The sequence below is a fragment of the Callithrix jacchus genome, chromosome 10, assembly GCF_049354715.1.
Source record: "Callithrix jacchus isolate 240 chromosome 10, calJac240_pri, whole genome shotgun sequence".
NCBI classification, from domain to species: domain Eukaryota; kingdom Metazoa; phylum Chordata; class Mammalia; order Primates; family Cebidae; genus Callithrix; species Callithrix jacchus.
The window spans coordinates 120,625,660-120,644,865 of NC_133511.1; the positions used below are offsets into that span (position 1 = coordinate 120,625,660).

Below are 19,206 nucleotides of genomic sequence, written 5' to 3' on the forward strand. Positions count from 1 at the left end.
CAATATAGTACTGGAAGTTCTAGCCAGAGCAATCAGGCAAGAAAAAGAAATAAAGGGTATTCAAATAGGAAAGGTGGAAGCCAAATTGTCTCTATTTGCAGACGACATGATAGTATACCTAGAAGACCCCATCGCCTCAGCCCAAAAACTCCTGAAACTGATAAACAACTTCAGCAAAGTCTCAGGATATAAAATCAATGTGCAAAAATCACAAGCATTCGTCTACACCAATAACAGACTTAAAGAAAGCCAAATCAAGAGCGAACTGCCATTCGCAATTGCTACAAAAAGAATAAAATACCTTGGAATACAACTCACAAGGAACGTAAGGGACCTCTTCAAGGAGAACTACAAACCACTGCTCAACGAAATCAGAGAGGACACAAACAGATGGAGAAACATTCCATGTTCATGGTTAGGAAGAATTAATATTGTGAAAATGGCTATACTGCCCAAAGTAATTTACAGAATCAACGCTATCCCCATCAAGCTACCATTGACTTTCTTCACAGAACTGGAAAAAACCACCATGAACTTCATATGGAACCAAAAGAGAGCCCGCATAGCCAAGTCAATTCTAAGCAAAAAGAACACAGCGGGGGGCATCACACTACCGGATTTCAAACTATACTACAAGGCTACAGTAATCAAAACAGCATGGTACTGGTACCAAAACAGAGATATAGACCAATGGAACAAAACAGAGGCACCGGAGGCAACACAACATACATACAACTATACAATCTTTGATAAACCTGACAAAAACAAGCAATGGGGCAAGGATTCCATGTTTAACAAATGGTGTTGGGAAAACTGGCTAGCCATGTGCAGAAAGCAGAAACTGGACCCTTTCCTGACACCTTACACTAAAATTAACTCCAGATGGATTAAAGACTTAAACATAAGACCTGGCACCATAAAAACCCAGAAGGAAATCTAGGCAAAACTATCCAGGACATAGGAGTAGGCAAGGACTTCATGAACAAAACACCAAGAGCATTGGCAACAAAAGCCAAAATAGACAAATGGGACCTAATCAAACTCCACAGCTTCTGCACGGCAAAAGAAACAGTCACTAGAGTGAATCGGCAACCAACAGAATGGGAAAAAATTTTTGCAGTCTACCCATCTGACAAAGGGCTGATATCCAGAATTTACAAACAACTCAAGCAGATTTACAGGAAAAAAACAAACAAGACCATTCAAAAGTGGGCAAAGGATATGAACAGATACTTTACGAAAGAAGACATATATGAGGCCAACAATCATATGAAAAAATGCTCATCGTCACTGGTCATCAGAGAGATGCAAATCAAAACCACATTGAGATACCATCTCACGCCAGTTAGAATGGCGATCATTAAAAAATCTGGAGACAACAGATGCTGGAGAGGATGTGGAGAAAAAGGAACACTTTTACACTGTTGGTGGGAGTGTAAATTAGTTCAACCATTGTGGAAGACAGTGTGGCGATTCCTCAAGGCCTTAGAAACAGAAATTCCATTTGACCCAGGAATCCCATTACTGGGTATATATCCAAAAGACTATAAATCGTTCTACTATAAGGACACATGTACACGAATGTTCATTGCAGCACTGTTTACAATAGCAAAGACCTGGAATCAACCCAAATGCCCATTGATAATAGACTGGATTGGAAAAATGTGGCACATATACACCATGGAATATTATGCAGCAATCAGAAATGATGAGTTCGTGTCGTTTGTAGGGACATGGATGAATCTGGAAAACATCATCCTCAGCAAACTGACACAAGAACAGAAAATGAAACACCGCATATTCTCACTCATAGTTGGGTGATGAAAAATGAGAACACATGGACACAGAAAGGGGAGTACTAAACACTGGGGTCTATTGGGGGGAAAAGGGGAGGGCCAGTGGGAGGGGGAGGTGGGGAGGGGTAGCCTGGGGAGAAATGCCAAATGTGGGTGAAGGGGAGAAGAAAAGCAAAGCACACTGCCATGTGTGTACCTACGCAACTGTCTTGCATGCTCTGCTCATGTACCCCAAAACCTATAATCCAATAAAAAATTAAAAAAAAAAAAAAAAAAACAAACTCAATAGAAAGGTTGAAAGATAAAGTTAAGGAAATCTTTCAAAAGGAACAGAAAAATATAAAGAAATAGAAACCAAAGTAGGAGGGAAAAAAAAATAAACAGAACAATCTGGCAGGGTGCAGTGGCTCATGCCTATAATCCCAGCACTTTGAGAAGCCAAGGCGGGTGGACTGCTTGAGCCTCAGGAGTTCAAGACTATCCTGGCCAACATGGTGAAACTCCATCTCTACTAAAAATACAAAAAATTAGCCAGGCAGGGTGGCAGGCATCTGTAATCCCAGCTACCCAGGGGACTGAGGCAGGAGAAATGCTTGAACCCAGGAGGCAGAGATGGCAGTGAGCTGAGATCACGCCACTGCATCCCAGCCTGGACCATAGAACAAGACTCAGTCTCAAAAGAAAAAAAGAAAAGAAATGGTGCTCTGAGTCCCATCTTAATGGATAAAAGTAGATCTACACAAAAGCACATTACTATGAAATTTTGAACATTGGGTAAAGAAAAGCCATTACAACATTTAAAGCAGAGGAGAAAAACAGGAAATGGAGAAAAGACTGGGAATCAGGATGGCTTCAGATTTCTCAAAAGCAATTCTGGAAACAAGAAGACAATGCCTCCAAAACTCTGAAATGAAACCATTTCCAACCCAGAATTCTATACCCAAAGTATAAAATCGACAGGGTAAAATGACAAATAATTCAGACATACAAGTTCGCAAAAAATTTACTTCCCATGCATCTTTTTATGGAAAGCTGCTGAAAATGGTGCCCCCAAAACAGAGGAGTAAATGGAGAAAGAAGAAGATGTGAGACAGAAAATAAACGGGTCATCCAGTACTGGAGGGAATAGAATGGAATCTCCCCAGAATGACAGTGAAGGGAGATCTCAGGATAACAACTGAGTACCAGGTATAAAGAATAACTGGTAGGCAGAATAATAAGCCCCAAAAGATGCTCATGTCCTAATTTCAGGAATCTATAAATATATCATGCTACATGGCAAGTGAGAATTAAGGTTACAGATGAAATCAAGGCTACTAATCAATTTACTTTAAAATAGGGAAATTATCCTAGATTATCCAGGTGGGCCAAATGTAATTACAAAGTTCCTTAAAAGATAGAAGACAGGGCCGGGCATGGCAGCTCACACCTGTAATGCCAGCACTTTGGGAGGCCAAGGCAGACGGATCCCAAGGTCAAGGGATCGAGACCATCCTGGCCAACATGGTGAAACCCCATCTCTACTAAAAATACAAAACTTAGCTGGGCATGGTGGTACGCCTGTAGTCCCAGCTACTCGGAAGGCTGAGGCAGGAGAATCACTTGAACCCAGGAGGCAGAGGTTGCAGTGAGCTGAGACTGGGCCACTGGACTCCAGCCTGAGCGACATTCCATCTCAAAAAAAAAAAAAAATAGAAGACAGATAGAAAAGTCAGTGTCACAATGATGCAATGTAAGAAAGACTCAACCAGCCATTGCTCTAGCTTTGAAGATAGATGGGAACTAGAAGCCAAGGAATGCCAGTAATCTCTAGAAGTTGGAAAAGGCAAGAAAATTGATTCTCTCCTACAGACTCTAGAAAAAAATGTCAATGCTTTGATTTTAGCCCAGTAAAACTCATTTTGGACTCCTGGCCTACAGAACTGTTGCTAATAAACTGTGGAGTCTTAAGCCACTAACTTTGTAGTAATTTGTTAGAGCAGCAATAGGAAAATAATGCCCTTATCAATCCAGATTGGAACACTGTGACTCCGGAGCCTAGCATGTTGAGGACTGCCATAACCATTATCCTCTCCCATTGTACTGTCTTTCTAACGTAAAGCAACTTCTGAAGGATGTGATCTACCTCAATAAGAGAAAGAGCAAAGAAACATAAACCTAAGAGATCGGCCAAGCACAGTGGCTCACGCCTGTAATCCCAGCACTTTGGGAGGCTGAGGTGGGTGGATCACAAGGTCAGGAGATCAAGACTATCCTGGCCAACATGGTGAAACCCTGTCTCTACTAAAAATACAAAAAAAAAAAAAAAAAAAAAATAGCCAGGCATGGTGGCACATGCCTGTAATCCCAGCTACTCTGGAGGCTGAGGCAGAGGAATTGCTAGAACCCAGGAGGCAGAGGTTGCAGTGAGCTGAGATTGCACCACTGCACTCCAGCCTGGCAACAGAACAGGACTCCATTAGAAAGAAAGAAAGAAGAAAAAAAAGAAAGAGAAAGAAAGAAAGAGAAAAGGAAAGAAAACTAAGAGGTCATAGAATCAGAGAACAAAATCCAAAAGAAGGAAGGAATCCCAAGGATGACACAAAGGGAAGTCCAGGATGACAACCATGCAATTGGCCAAGGAGCAACCAGCACAGCGGGAAGAAGGGCCATCTCTGGGTAGATGCATCCCTGATGTGATTTCCCTTGTGGGGAAGTGTACTGAGAGCTAATTGGATCGTGTGGGAAGAATTGACACTAGGTACAAAGAAAACTAAGCAATGAAAGGAAGTAATAATTGTCATCAAGAAAAAAGAACTCCCTGCACTTGCCTCCCAAAACAGAAAGGCAACCATCACAATACACCACAACACAAAACTCACACTGTGAGTTTTGTCATCCTGAGTTCTGGTGGCTAAGAGATCAGTTCTGGGCACCCTGTGTTAATTACACTGGTGTGTTTCCTGACATTCATTCTCCACGTTGGTCATAGAGAAGTTTTAACAGACAGAACTCATGATGACCAAAGTTTGGATGGAGCTACCAACCTGAGGTTTGACTGCTAAGTTTTTAAACCCTCCTCTAACTGAAAATTAGGCATGGTTTTGTGGCAGCCATGGGTCTGCTGTGTTAACTTGCTAGGGAACCTGCATAAAATCACTCGTATCAGCATTTTCCTTGCTAAGCTCTGTGTCAGGGTAAGAGAAATCGTTTGCCAATAATGGAGGCACAGTATGTCCCTAGTTGTTTATAGAACCTCAGGGTGAGCATTGAAAACAAATGCTGATGAAACTAGTTCATACAAAAGATACTTTGTCAAGGAAAGCAACAATAACCTCATTGTTTGTGGTCACGCTTTGTACATAGTCAAAAAGAATGATTAAACACAAGAATGCTGAAAGCTAGTTAGTCCTAATAGTGCCAACTTTATAGGACAAACTGTCCCATAAAGTCAGTGCTACCTTCTGTCCAAGAGCCAGTGCTACCTCCAGATGCCGCTGATAATTTTCATGTTGCAAGATTATAAGGGCCAGTCCAGCTACTGTGTTGTAATTACAGGATTTCTGATCATGAAAATGGGCTACCTGATGTGTCTTATATCAGTATATTGTGAAACAGAAAAGCTGTCTCTCATTAGAAATACTAAGAAGTCTGGTTTCTTTTAAGTGGGCAAAGTCTACCAGACTATAGACCTTTAGACATTTATGCTACGAAGTTTTTCTGAGTTAAGCCTTAATTTACTGAAATCTGAATTGTTTCTGGAAAAAAAGAAAATGCTGATGTGCTGCTTTCACGTTCAACAGTGTATAGTGGATTAAAGATGAAGTGGAGAGAGTCGTGTTATGTAAAAGCAACTGAATTTAAACTGTAAGAAGTCACAATGTAAGAATGGTTAGGAAATAGTTGTGAGTGAGGCGACCGAGTTGCAGACGCAGAGATGCAGATCTTTGTGAAGACCCTCACGGGCAAGACCATCACCATTGAGGTTGAGCCCAGTGACACCACTGAGAATGTCAAAGCCAAAATTCAAGACAAGGAGGGTATCCCACCTGACCAGCAGCGTCTGATATTTGCCGACAAACAGCTAGAGGATGGCCGCACGCTCTCAGACTACAACATCCAGAAAGAGTCCACCCTGCACCTGGTGCTGCGCCTGCGAGGTGGCATTATTGAGCCTTCCCTCCGCCAGCTTGCCCAGAAATACAACTGCGACAAGATGATCTGCCACAAGTGCTGTGCTCGCCTGCACCCCCGTGCTGTCAACTGCCGCAAGAGGAAGTGTGGCCACACCAACAACCTGCGCCCAGGAAGGTCAAATAAGCCTCTTCCTTCCTGGAAGGGCAGCCTCCTGCCCAAGCCCCATGGCCCTGGAGCCTCAATAAAATGTCCCTTTGGTTGACTGGAGCAGCAAAAAAAAAAAAGTTGTAAATTTTCCAACAGTGATCAAGTATACAAAAAAAAAATAAATAAATAATTTAAAAAGAAATAAAACATTTGTATAGAAATTTGGTTTCATTTATAGTATTTTCAAAATAATAGCCCACAGTTTATCCAGATTTATGTAATACATGTATTGCCACCAGACACATCTTCAGTTTCTATTTACCTTAATATTTTATCGCACTCAGACTAGACTTCATTGTGAGTATAGCTTCTGGTTGCTTTTTTTTAAGTACTATTCAGTATGAAAGCTTCTGTACAAAACTCTACTAAAATACACTTTTTTTGAAACCTAAATATTTTTAGATAGGTGGAAAGTAGAAGAATCCTTTTGTAGAATATTCTTAGGCATGTAAAGCACAAATTACATGTTAGTTTAAACTAATTTGATTCCCTTTCTTCTCAGGAAGTTCAATGAATCATAAATATTCTTTTGAAGGAAAATCTAGTCTGCTTCAAAGAGCTCCCCACAAATAAACATAATGAATGACCAGATTCTTTAAAACAAACAAAAATATCCTCCTGAGTTAAATGAAAAGGAGAGCCTCTACACTAACAGAGTGCTCACAAAAAAAAACACTGGTGGACATTTGCCAATCTGTAGTAAATCTATCATCTCTAGCAAGATGGGGCATGCATAGAAGTTCTATTTTAATTTGACTCACTGAATGTGTCAGTGATCATTACTCACCTAAGTCACTAGTTCTCAACTAGGGACAGTTCTTCCCTGTGGGGGAAATGTAGCAGTATCTACAGACATTTTTGGTTCTTACATCTGGGGGTGGGATGCTACTGCTATCCAGTGTGTGGAGGCCAGGGGTCCTGCTGAACATCCTACAGTGCGCAGACAGGACACGACAATGAAGAATTAGCTGGCTCATAACGTCCATAGTGCTGAGGCTGAGAAACCCCCATCCTAGAGCAAGCAATGAAAGAGGAAATCTTTAGAAACAGCAGAGATGGCACCTCTTGTTGTTTTGTAGAGTATTCTGGCTTCGTTTTCTGTATTGGTATCAAGCAGAATTGTTCATGCTGCTTCTGTTATCATTGTTTTTCCTCTTTCAAGTGAATGGAGAGGTGGGTCGGGCCAAAGTCACAGGAAGAAATGTGTGACCTGTTCAATTTGTATTGTTTCATTTTGCAAGTGTTAAATTATTGTTTACAAAAAGGATAATGGTATAACACATTTCTTAGTCATTTTGCTATCTGAAGATTTGGAATTTTATTTAATTACTCTAAATAGCATTTGTGGTCAGGCGGAGTGGCTCACACCTATAATTCCCCCACTTTGGGAAGCTGAGGCAGAAGGGTTGCTTGAGCCCGGGAGTTTAAGACCAATGCAGGCAACAAAGTGAGACCCTGTCTCAACAAAAAATACAAAAATCAGCCGGGCATGATGATGTGCACCTGTAGTCCCAGCTACTCGAGTTTTGTTTTGTTGTTTTATTTTGGGGTGTGTGTGTGTGTGTGTGTGTGTGTGTGTGTATGTGCATGTTTGTGTGTGTTCTGAGACAGAGTCTCGCTCTGTCACCCAGGCTAGAGTGCAAAATCTTGGCTCACTGCCACTTCCACCTCCCAGGTTCAAGCGATTCTCCTGCCTAAGCCTCCCGAGTACTTGAGATACAGGCGGCTGCTACCATGCCCAGCTAATTTTTGTATTTTTAGCAGAAACAGCGTTTCACCATGTTGTCCAGGTTGGTCTCAAACTCCTAGCCTCAAGTGATCTGCCCACCTCAGCCTCACAAAGTGCTGAAATTACAGGCATGAGCCACTGCGCCTGGCCTAGTTCCAGCTACTTGGGAGGCTAAGGTGGGAGGATCACTCAAGCCTGGGAGGTTGAGGCAGTAGTGAGCTGAGGTTGCGCCACTGCACTCCAGCCTGGGCAACAGAGGAAGACCCTTTCTCTAAAAAAGTTAAAATTAAAGATAGCATTTGTCACAAACAGTAACAAATGCTGTTTGTGTAACAACAGTTTTGTGTTGACACAAAATTTTCTACTTACATAAACTTGTGGGTCTGTTCTTTTTTCTCTCTCTTTTCTTGAGATAGAGTCTCTCTCTGTGGTGCAGTGGCACGATCTCAGTTCACCTGCCTCCACCTCTTGAGTAGCTGGAATTACAGGTACCCACCACCATGCCCAGCTAATTTTTGTATTTTTAGTAGAGACAGGATTTCACCATGTCAGCGTGGTGGTCTCAAACTCCTGACCTCAGGTGATCTGCCCACATCAGCCTCCCAAAGTGCTCAGATTACAGGCATGAGCCACCATGCCTGGCCAGACCTGTTCTTTATTCTATTAATAACTGCTGAAAGAATAACTAAATGAGATGATTAGGATATACCAAATATTCTTAATGTTGCACCCTGAATTTCGAAAAGTATCTTATTGCTTCCCAAGGTTGTCTTGTGCTCTGTATTTGGAGTTTACTGCTACATCGGAGGATGAGCTTTACCATGAGTCAGCAAAACCTTGATTGTGATGCAAAATCACCAATGAAACTCAATTTTTTATCATGTTTCTCTCTTATGCTAATATTGTCACTGCTGGTTCAAACAAAAACTTCTATTATACCTAAATCTGTCAAAAATTGTTCATTTTCAAATTTGAAAAGTTACATAAATGGGCCAGGTACAGTGGCTCACACCTGTAATCCCAGCACTTTGGGATGTAGAAACAGGCAGATCACCTGAGGTCAGGTGTTCCAGACCAGCCTGGCTGATATGGTGAAATCCCATCTCTAATAAAGACACAAAAATTAGCCGGGTGTGGTGGCACCTTCCTGTAGTCCCAGCCACTCTGGAGGCTGAGGCAGGAGAATCACTTGAACCCAGGAGGCAGAGGTTACAGTGAGCCAAGATCACACCATTGTGCTCCAGCCTGAGCGACAAAGCAAGACTCTGTCTTAATAAATAAATAAATAAAAAGAGACATAAATGGAAAACAAGAGAGAGAAGATAAGAAAATCAGAGGAGCAGTCTAGGGGTCCAACAGCCTAATGATAGGAGCACCAGAGAACACAAAACGAAAAATTTCCCAGAACTAAAGAAAGTGAGTTTACAAATCGACAGGAGTCACCAAGTACCCAGCACCACACATGAAAATAGACCCATGCAAGGCAATAACATTTCAGAACTCTAAGATGAAGAGAAGATTCTATACAGTTCTGAAAAGAAAAAATAGATCACATAGAAAGGATCGAAAATCAGAACATCTTCAGACTTCTCTATCACAATGGCAAAAGCTAGAGAACAATAAATCAATGCCTTCAAAATTATGAAAAAAAATATTATTTCTAACCTAGAATTCTATACCCAGCCAAACCAATAATCAAATGTGAGGATAAAATGAAGACATTTTCAGACATGCAGGATCTTTTTTGTTTGTTTTTTGGGTTATTTGTTTGTTTTGTTTTGTTTTGAGACTAGTCTTGCTCTGTCACCCAGGCTGGAGTGCAATGACATGATTTCGGTTCACTGCAACCTCTACCTCCTGGGTTCAGGTGATTCTCGTGCCTCAGCCTCCCAAATAGCTGGGATTACAGGTGCCCGCCACCACGCCCAGCTAATTTTTGTATTTTTAGTAGAGACGGGGTTTCACCATGTTGGCCAGGCTGGTCTCGAACTCCTGACCTCAAGTGGTCCACCCACCTCAGCCTCCCAAAGTGCTGGGATTACAGGTGTGAGCCACCACACCTGGCCTAAAAAAAAAATTTTTGTTTTAAGAAAAATCCAGTGTAAGACACCCAAAATGAAAAACTATTTAATAAAAAAAAAAACACAAGAGACAAATGTTTTGAAGGCTGTTATCCCTAAGAGACAGATATGCTAAGTGCCACCATCCCCTGCATTCCTGCTTTCACAGCATCACCCTTTTAACCTGACAAGAGTCAGGTACTAACGAAGTTCTTGTCTTCTCATGGCCCTGCCCACTGATTCCCCAGAAGAAAGCTCTTCTAAACTCTCGGGGAAGTTAAACCCAGACCATGACCCACAGACTAGAATCTTCACAAACATTGGCAATACTGTCCTTTCTTTACCTGGTTAGCTACGTACCACCTACTCAATTTCTAAGTTGATCACCTCTACCATATATAAATAGCTGTTGAACAATAATAACCCAACTGATTGAAGAAAAAAGTAAGAGAAGACCCATCCAAAGGTAATTAATATCTCACTGCAGACAGGTATAGGAACCGCCTACAAACACGAGGGCGGTGTAGTAAGCACAGCTGGCTATCAGCAGTGTGAGGAAAGTGAGATGACTCCGATACGTGCTGTGAGTCAGTGTCTTCCCATTCAAGTCTCTGTGGCCCACAGAAGCAGTGGACCAGGCACTGGGTGAACCAAGGAAAACAGTAATAATAATAAGATAGGATAATTATAATGATTTTTACTACTACAAGGTATTCAGGGCATTTTTTGAGTCGTCACTGTGCTAAGAATAAACATGCTTTTATTTAACTCACACGGTGATCCTCCAAGATGAGTATTATCGTTCGTATTTTACCAACGTGTAGGGAGTGGACTAAGTCTCCTGAGATCAGACAGCCGGCAAGAGGCAGAGACCTGGTCCAGGACTCCAGGAGCCCATGTTCTTAACTACCACACTGACCGGGAAGAAGAAATTGGACCTCAAAATAATAATAATAATAAAAGTAAACAGCCTGATGGATCTTAACCTAATCATTCATTGAAAAAAAATTAGTATTTTACATCAACAGTCATGTAAGAACCTTCCCAATGTTCTTCCACCTACACAAAAGAAAAAAGGATGGGAGTGCCTGAAAGGGATGGGAAAGGCGTGCAAGAAAACGGGAGAGGGCCGGGCACCGTGGCTCAAGCCTGTAATCCCAGCACTTTGGGAGGCCGAGGCGGGTGGATCATGAGGTCAAGAGATCAAGACCATCCTGGTCAACATGGTGAAACCCCATCTCTACTCAAAATACAAAAAATTAGCTGGGCATGGTGGTACATGCCTGTAATCCCAGCTACTCAGGAGGCTGAGGAAGGAGAATTGCCTGAACCCAGGAGGTGGAGGTTGCGGTGAGCCGAGATTGCGCCATTGCACTCCAGCCTGGGTAACAAGAGCGAAACTCCATCTCAAAAAAAAAAAAAAAGAAGAAGAAGAAAACGGGAGAAAAAGAGACGAAAGGAGAGGGTGACAAAAATAAAATCGAGTAAATAAACAAAACTGCATCCCCCAAGGTCTCCCACATTCACCCCTGGGGTTCAGCCAGGCTGAGGACAGAGCTTTTTTTTTTTTTTTTTTGAGATAAAGTCTCGCTCTGTCTCCCAAGCTGGAGTCAGTGGCGCAATCTTGGCTCACTGCAACCTCCGCCTCCCGGATTCAAGAAATTCTCCTGCCTCAGCCTCTCAAGTAGCTGGGACTACAGGTGCTTGCCACCACGCCCGGCTAATTTTTCTCTCTTTAGTAGAGACGGGGTTTCACCACCATATTGGCCAGGCTGACCTCGTGATCCACCTGCCTTGGCCTCCCAAAGTGCTGGGATCACAGGCATGAGCCACCACGCCCAGCCCAGACAGTGCTGTTTATAAGCCACACAGACCTGGGCTTCAAATCTTGACTCTGCTAATTTTGTGCACAGGGAAGGAGAGGTACCAGGTCTCGGGACCCAACAAAGATGTGTTCGATGAAAGGAATGGCTGTAGACAAGTTACTTAAGCTCAGTTTCCCAATCTGGAAGGTAGTGGGTCCTAAAACCTGCCTGAAGGGCTGGCTCGGGCCCTCTCAGGAACAGGTGGCCAGGGAGGGCTTGGCCACAGGAATGATTATCATGTCTGTAATTCCCTTCCTCGGCCACCCGCCCCCGCCCCGACCACACTGATCTGCACTGCCAATTTGCCTCTCTCCCCACCCTCGTCCCCACCACAACTATGACGTCCTCAAGGGCAAGAATTCTGTCTCTGCTATTTTTTCTCTTACATGCCTCCACAGCCATGCCCAGCCACCATCAGCTGAGGGAATGGTCTGGCTCCTGGGGAAGGCGACATGGGCAGAGGACGCACCTGGTCACTGCGGGCGATTCCATAGCGCAGCTCGTTCACAAAGTGCTCGCAGTTCTCGCTGGTCAGCTTGTAGAGCACCTCCTGCCCCACCAGCTCCTCCGCCCGCTGGATGATTTTGCTGCAGGGCAGTGGCGAGTACTTGTCATCATGTTTGTTGTTGACCTGGTACTTGTCACCCCCGGCCACATCATACAGCAGTTCCTTCTTCACGATGGCCTTGTCAGTCAGGGCAGACATGACGCTGGCTGCACCGGCTCCTGCGACCTCACCTGTGGACCCACAAAGAGAAAACTGAAGGATTTGTCCTGGGAAAGGCCACCAAGTCTCAGAGCTGGCCCCAGCCAGACATCTGACCTTGCACCACCCACAAAGGATAAACAACATGTGGAAGGGTCAGATGCGTGGCTGTGGGCCTTTGGGGAAGGTGCGTGTGGTCTCTGGGCCCTAGTTTCCTTATCTAAAATCAAAGGGAGTGAAGTTCCATGATTTATTGTGATTTTTTTCTTACTCTAGAGAAGCTGGTCTTCTGTACCTCATGACACTTAAGTGGCCCCCTTGGTTATGCAAATATGAGCCAAGAGCATCCTCACCTACATGGGAAGAGAAGATGGGAGCCTTTTTTTTTTTAAGAGGGCGTCTCACTCTGTTGCCCAGGCTGGAGTGCAGTGGCACAATCTCGGCTCATGGCAACCTCTGCCTTCCTGGTTCAAGCAATTCTCCTGCCTCAGCTGAGACTACAGGTGCTCACCACCATGCCCAGCTAGTTTTTTTTTTTTTTTTTTTTTTGGATTTTTAGTAGAGACAGGGTTTCACCATGTTGGCAAGGAATATCTCGATCTCTTGACCTCATGACCCACATGCCTCGGCCTCCCGAAGTGCTGTGGCTCAGGCTTCAGCCACAGCGCCCGGCCTATGGGAGCCTTTTGTGATGGCATCAGGGCTACACCTACTTGACCACACAAAAACATGGCTGGGTTTTGGGGGGTCCCAGCCCTTCTGTAAACAGAGGGCTGTCCCCCAGCTATGATGCTAAGGAGGCCCAGTGGGTATACTGGCACAGCCCAGGCCAAGGCCCAGGGCAAGGAAGGGCCACGAAGCTCCAGAAATGAAAGATCTTGAAGACAAGGAGGCTGGCTTCCACATGAAGAGCAGGATGGTGGACAGGGAAGGCTGATGCCAACACAGACTGGCATTCCTCCCAACCCAAACAACCTGTACAGTGCCGGGAGAGGCATGTGCTGGGTGTGATGATTGAAAAGGTGGGTATGAGCTGGGCACGGTGGCTCACACCTGTAATCCCAGCACTTTGGGAGGCCAAGGCAGGCAGATCACTTAAGCCCAGGAGTTTCGGACAAGCCTGGGCAACATGACAAAACTCCATCTCTACATAAAATACAAAAACTAGCCATGTGTGGTGGTGTGCAACTGTGATCCCAGCTACTTAGAAGTCCAAGGAAGGAGGATCACTTGAGCCCTGGAGGTTGAGGTTGCAGCAAGCCAGGATTGTGCCACTGCACTCCAGCCTGGACAACAGAGTGAGATCTTGCCTTAGGAAAAAAAGAAGAAAAAGTAGGTGTGCACTCAAGAGATGAGCCTAAGCAGCCAGGGACATGTCAGAGGTTCACTCTCACTCTCCCCAAACAGCCACTGTGACCCCGTCATGATCAAGGCCCCCAGGGTGCCACAGCAGCACCATATTAAACTAGGAATGACCAGTCTTCAACAGTGGCATCCATGTGACAGTAACAAGCAACAACAGGAAAGGCTGATGAGATTCCAGGTCCTGCTCTGCTCGGCTTTCCAAAGACCACTAAACCTTTTCAGCCTGAGTGCAATGCCAAGATATCAGAAACTCAGGGAATTCAGACTTGTTAGGAATAGGGCACGTGGTGCTTGGAGGAGTCACTGAAGTAAATCAAAGAGAGGGTGCCTTACCTGAGTCCTGAGTCTGCGGGGAGGATGAGCTCCTGAGGCCCACCCAGCCTCAGCTCCCGGGCAAAGTGGGTGACAGCGCTGGGACTCAGAGGAGGCAAGCAAGTTGCCTAGAGCCCAAAATTTAAGGAGGTACCAAATCTCAGGGCCATGCAAGTGCAGAGTCAACAACCAAGAGTGAGGACATCCTTAAACTTGTATCTAGATGCCACCCAGAACACGGGTACCCTGTGCTCAAGCTGGCAGTCAGCTCTGGGTTCTGACCTCAGCACATCACTGACCAGCCGAGTGATCTGGATCTGTCACTTTACTTTGCTCCAGAAATCCCCAAAAACCTACTAAAATTGATGCACAAATATATATCAATACAGTAATTTAAAGATCCTTCTTTTTTTTTATTTTGAGACAGAGTCTCACTCTGTTGCCCAGGCTGGAGTGCAGTGGTGTGATCTCGGCTCACTGCAATCTCCTCCTCTTGGGCTCAAGTGATTCTTGTGCCTCAATCTCCTGAGTAGCTGGGACTACAGGTGCACATCAACACATTCAACTAATTTTTGTATTTTTAGTAGAGATGGGGTTTCACCATGTTGGCCAGGCTGGTCTTGATCTCCTGAACTCAAGCGATCCACACACCTCGGCCTCCCAAAGTGCTTGGATTACAGGTATGAGCCATCACACCCGGCCTAAAGGTCCTTCTTTTAAAAAGGTCTACTAAAGAAAATATGAAGTGAAAAGTCTACTAAAGAAAATATGAAAAATGTGGATATGGCAATGATCAGTGACTGACTGGATTTGGGGATAGGGTGGACTGGGCAGTGCAGCATTGTGGCTAAGGGCACAGAATCAAGCCAGACTGCCTGGGTTTGGGTCCTGCCTGCCCCCTTACCCATTATGCAACCTTGGGCATGCTTCTTAACTTCTCTGAGCCCCAGTTCCTTGTAGGATAGGGACAAAAACAGTCCCTACTGCACGGGCAGCTGTGAGGATTAAAGGGATTGGCCACAGAAGATGCTTTCACTGGTGTGTGGCACAGGGTGGGCACTTCAGCAAGCCCATAAGCTTCCTTCCAACTCTAATTTCTACAATGTTCTCAGTGGCAGGAGGTCAGTCCTCCTTGCCCCATCTATCCATCACTCCTGTGAAGCTCAAGTGAGACGCAGGTAGAAGCATCTTTTCCTTTGAAGAAGCATCACTGACCCAATGATCTGTGACACACCTGTCCCCTGTCCACATGGGTGTTCGTCATGCCTTCCCCCACCCTCTATCTAACACACACACCTGCTCGGTGCAGCCAATCAATATACTGAGGCCCTACTAGGTACCGGGAATTGTGCAAGGTGCTGGAGTCAGTGACGTCATCTGGACAGCAGGCCTGCCCTCAAGCAACTCCTGCGCTACTGAGAAGACACGGACAATGAACAAATACACAAAATAAGATACCTGCAAGTACCAACAGACACTGTGGAAAGACAGAGTGAAATGACGTGGCGAAGATGACCAGGAGAAGCCGCCAGAGCTCAGGCTGGGGAGGGCACCCCAAGAAAAGGGCGTCCGAGCTAAGGTTTGAATGATGAAACATCTAGAGCAGAAGGAACAGCAGAAACAAAGCCTGCAGGGAAAAGACAGCGTGGCATGCCAAGAGGCAGCAAGGAGCCCACGTGGCTGGAGTCTAGACGCCCACGAAGGGGGAGGAGAAAGACAAGGCCCAAAGACACGGACCAGGCCAGACCAGGCCCGGCCCTACAGGGCAAAGCACAGACTTTTCTGTTTTGTTTTGTTTCAGTTTGTTTTGGTTTTGGGGTTTTTTTTTTTTTTAGACGGGTTTCACTCTGTCACCCAGGCTGGAATGCAGTGGCACAATCTCAGCTCACTGCAGCCTCTGCCGGTTGCTCATGCCTCAGCCTCCGAGTAGACAGGACTACACTGGCGCATCACCATGCCCGACTAATGTTGGTATTTTTCATAGAGACAGGGTTTTGCCATGTTGGCCAGGCTGGTCTCCAACTCCTGATCTCAGGCGATCTACCCGCCTCAGCTTCCCAAAATACTGAATATTGGGATTACAGGTGTGAGCAACCATACCTGGTCCTCGATTTATACTTTCTTTTTTTTTTTTTTTTGAGATGGACTTTCGCTCTTGTCACCTAGGCTGGAGTGCAGTGGCACAATCTCAGCTCACTGCAACCTCCACCTTCCAGGTTCAAGTGATTTTCCTGCCTCAGCCTCCCAAGTAGCTGGGATTACAGGTGCACACCACCACGCCCAGATAATTTTCTGTATTTTTAGTAGAGACAGGGTTTCACCATGTTGGCCAGGCTGGTGTCAAACTCCTGATCTCAGGTGATCTGCCCGCCTCGGCCTCCCAAAGTGCTGGGATTACAAGCATGAGCCACCATGCCCGGCCCCATTTACACTTTCGAACAATCACACCAGCTGCCCATGAATGAGGAACTGGCCATGAATGGGAAGAGGCAGAGAGACCAGACAGAAGTGGCAGTGCCACCAGGTGAGGGAGGGCGGTCACTTACACCAGGGGTCCTGTAGCGGGGGGTAAGAAGTGGACAGAGCTGGGGTCTGCTTCAGAGATAAAGCCAACAGGATTCCCTGATAGATTAGACATGGCTGGACAGGATAGAGAACCACTCCTAGGCTTTAGGCCTGAGCCGCTGAATGGTGTCTTCCACTGGAGCCTCCCATTTGGGGCACGTCAAGTTCAAGATGCCAGGTGGACACCCAAGTGCAGTTACCAAGTAGGAGGTTATGTAAGTCTGAAGCTGAGGGGGGATCTAAATTGAGGGTTTGAGCTTAAGAGACATTGACAAATAGAAGGCATTGGAAGATAAGAAACCCAATGAGGCCACCTGAGCTCGATGTAGGGATGTAGGAGAGGAGGAGTAACCCACGCAAGAGACCAAGAGAAAAAGGCCCAGTGGGAGAGGAAGAAAGTCAGGTGCCAGGTGGAGAGCAGGAAGGTCACTCGCATCAAACGCTGCAGAGAAGCTGAGTCAGCTGTGATGGGACTTGGCTTTGGCAAGATGTGGAAAAGCCTTTTCCTACCCTTGAGAACTGCTCTGGCAGGCGGGGAAAGAAAGAGAGTCTGAGAGCAAAACTCTGTCTCAAAAAAAAAGAAAAGAAAATGGTGGGTGTGAGCAGAGGGGACAGAGGCAGAATGGGAAGTGAGGAGCCGGAGGCGGCCATGCGGACAAAACTGTGATGAGATCTGTTCTGTGAGGCGGGACGCCGGTCTGATCAACCAGAGATGTTACAGCTGTCTCTGTGTTGACAGGAATGACTCAGCTGGGAGGGAGAAGATGACAATAGAGAAGGAGGTGGGGAATTTGAGGAGCAACGTGCTTACAAAAGGAAGAGGAGGTGGTTGGGGCACACAGGTGAGGGGCTCAGCGTAGGGAAGATGACATCTACTCTGGTGACTTCTGATAGGGTGTAGAGACACAGAGACTCTGGTTACTTCTGATAGGTGAGGCCACTACTTAGAATTAAAGGGGTACACAAAAGACATGTTCAAGGGCCAGGCGCCGTGGCTCGAGCCTGTAATCCCAGCACTTTGGGAGGCCAAGGCGGGTGGATCGCTTAAGGTCAGGAGTTCGAGACCTGCTGGGCCAACATGGTAAAACCCCCATCTCTACTAAAAATACAAAAATTAGCCTGGCGTGGTGATGCACACCTGTAATCCCAGCTACTCCAGAGGCTGAGGCAGGAGAACTGCTTAAACCCAGGGGGCGGAGGTTGCAGAGAGCTGAGATCGTGCCACTCTACTTCAGCCTGGGTGACAAAGCAAGACTTTGTCCCACGGAAAAAAAAAAAAAGAATGACCATAGCAGGTCTATTCATAGCAGTCAAAACTTGCAATGAGTCTGACATCAGAAAAATGAATGATAAATTGTGGCATATTCATATAACAGAAAATACACTGCAATGAAAAAGAACTCCCACTACTCACAGCAGCATGGAGGACTCACAAAGGCATGATGTCTGCTAAAAGAAGGCAGACACAAAAGAGCACAGGCTGTGTGACTCCTCTTCTATGAAGTTCTAGAACAGGCAAAACTCATCTAAGGCAGGGAAAGCTAGAATGGTGGTTGCCTAGGGCAAGGGGTGGGGAGAGGATATTGTAGAGGCAAGAGAGAGCTTCTCAGTGTAAGTGGCACCATGGAAACGTTCTAGAATTTCATCTGGGGCATTGTTACATGGATGAGGTATTTTTAATTCACTGAATGTATACTCTACTATGCTTGTACATTTTACAATATTTATGTTACACCCCAGTTGAAGTTAAAGGCATAGGAAAAGGGTGAGAGGGCCAGGTGCGGTGGCTCATGGCACCTTGGGAGGCCAAGGCAGGCAGATCACCTGAGGTCAAGACCAGCCTAGCCAACATGGTGAAACCCCATCTCTACTAAAAATACAAAACATTAGCTGGTTGGGTGCCTGTAGTCCCAGCTACTTGGGAGCCTGAGGCAGAAGAATCACCTGAACTCAGGAGGCCGAGGTTGCAGTGAGCCGAGATTGCGCCACTGCATTCCACTCTGGGCAACACAGCAAGACTCCGTCTCAAAAAAAAAAAAGAAAAAGAAAGAAAAGAAAAGGGTGAGGAATTCTCACAAGAGTTCTCCAAGTTAAGTATTCGTATCCTCAGTTTGCCAAGGAAACCAAGGCTGCCGAAGAGAAACTGGATTCATAATCAAGTCTCTCTGCCCAGACACCTGCACTCTTCCCAGGAGTTTTAAGCTTAAGAGTTGAGTGTGTTGCATACAAAGTCGCAGCATAAAAAACACATCAAAGCAGAGCTCCCCCTTCAGATGCCCCCTCAACCCCTCTAAAGCAGTGGTCTCCAACCTTTTTAGCACCAGGGACTGGTATCATGGAAGACAATTTTTCCATGAACGGGGCAGCGGGGAGGGATGGTTTCAGGATGATTCAAGCACATTACATTTATTGTGTATTTCATTTCTACAGTTATCACATTGTAATATATAATAAAATAATCATACAACTTACCATAATGCAGAAT

The 19,206-nt window shown here is 45.3% G+C and overlaps 1 protein-coding gene and 1 pseudogene across 2 annotated transcripts in view; one reads left to right on the forward strand and one right to left on the reverse strand.

Moving 5' to 3' along the window:
- PLAAT3 (phospholipase A and acyltransferase 3) overlaps positions 1-19,206 on the reverse strand; it is a 52,716-nt gene that overhangs the window by 10,475 nt on the left and 23,035 nt on the right. The window contains exon 4 of the mRNA XM_009008361.5: positions 12,243-12,511. Coding sequence (XP_009006609.1) covers positions 12,243-12,511 — 269 coding nt within the window. The remainder of the gene's footprint in view (positions 1-12,242; positions 12,512-19,206) is intronic.
- LOC103796361 (ubiquitin-ribosomal protein eL40 fusion protein pseudogene) lies at positions 5,687-11,079 on the forward strand (annotated as a pseudogene). The gene has a single exon (XR_013523469.1). The product of XR_013523469.1 is annotated as a ubiquitin-ribosomal protein eL40 fusion protein pseudogene (transcript).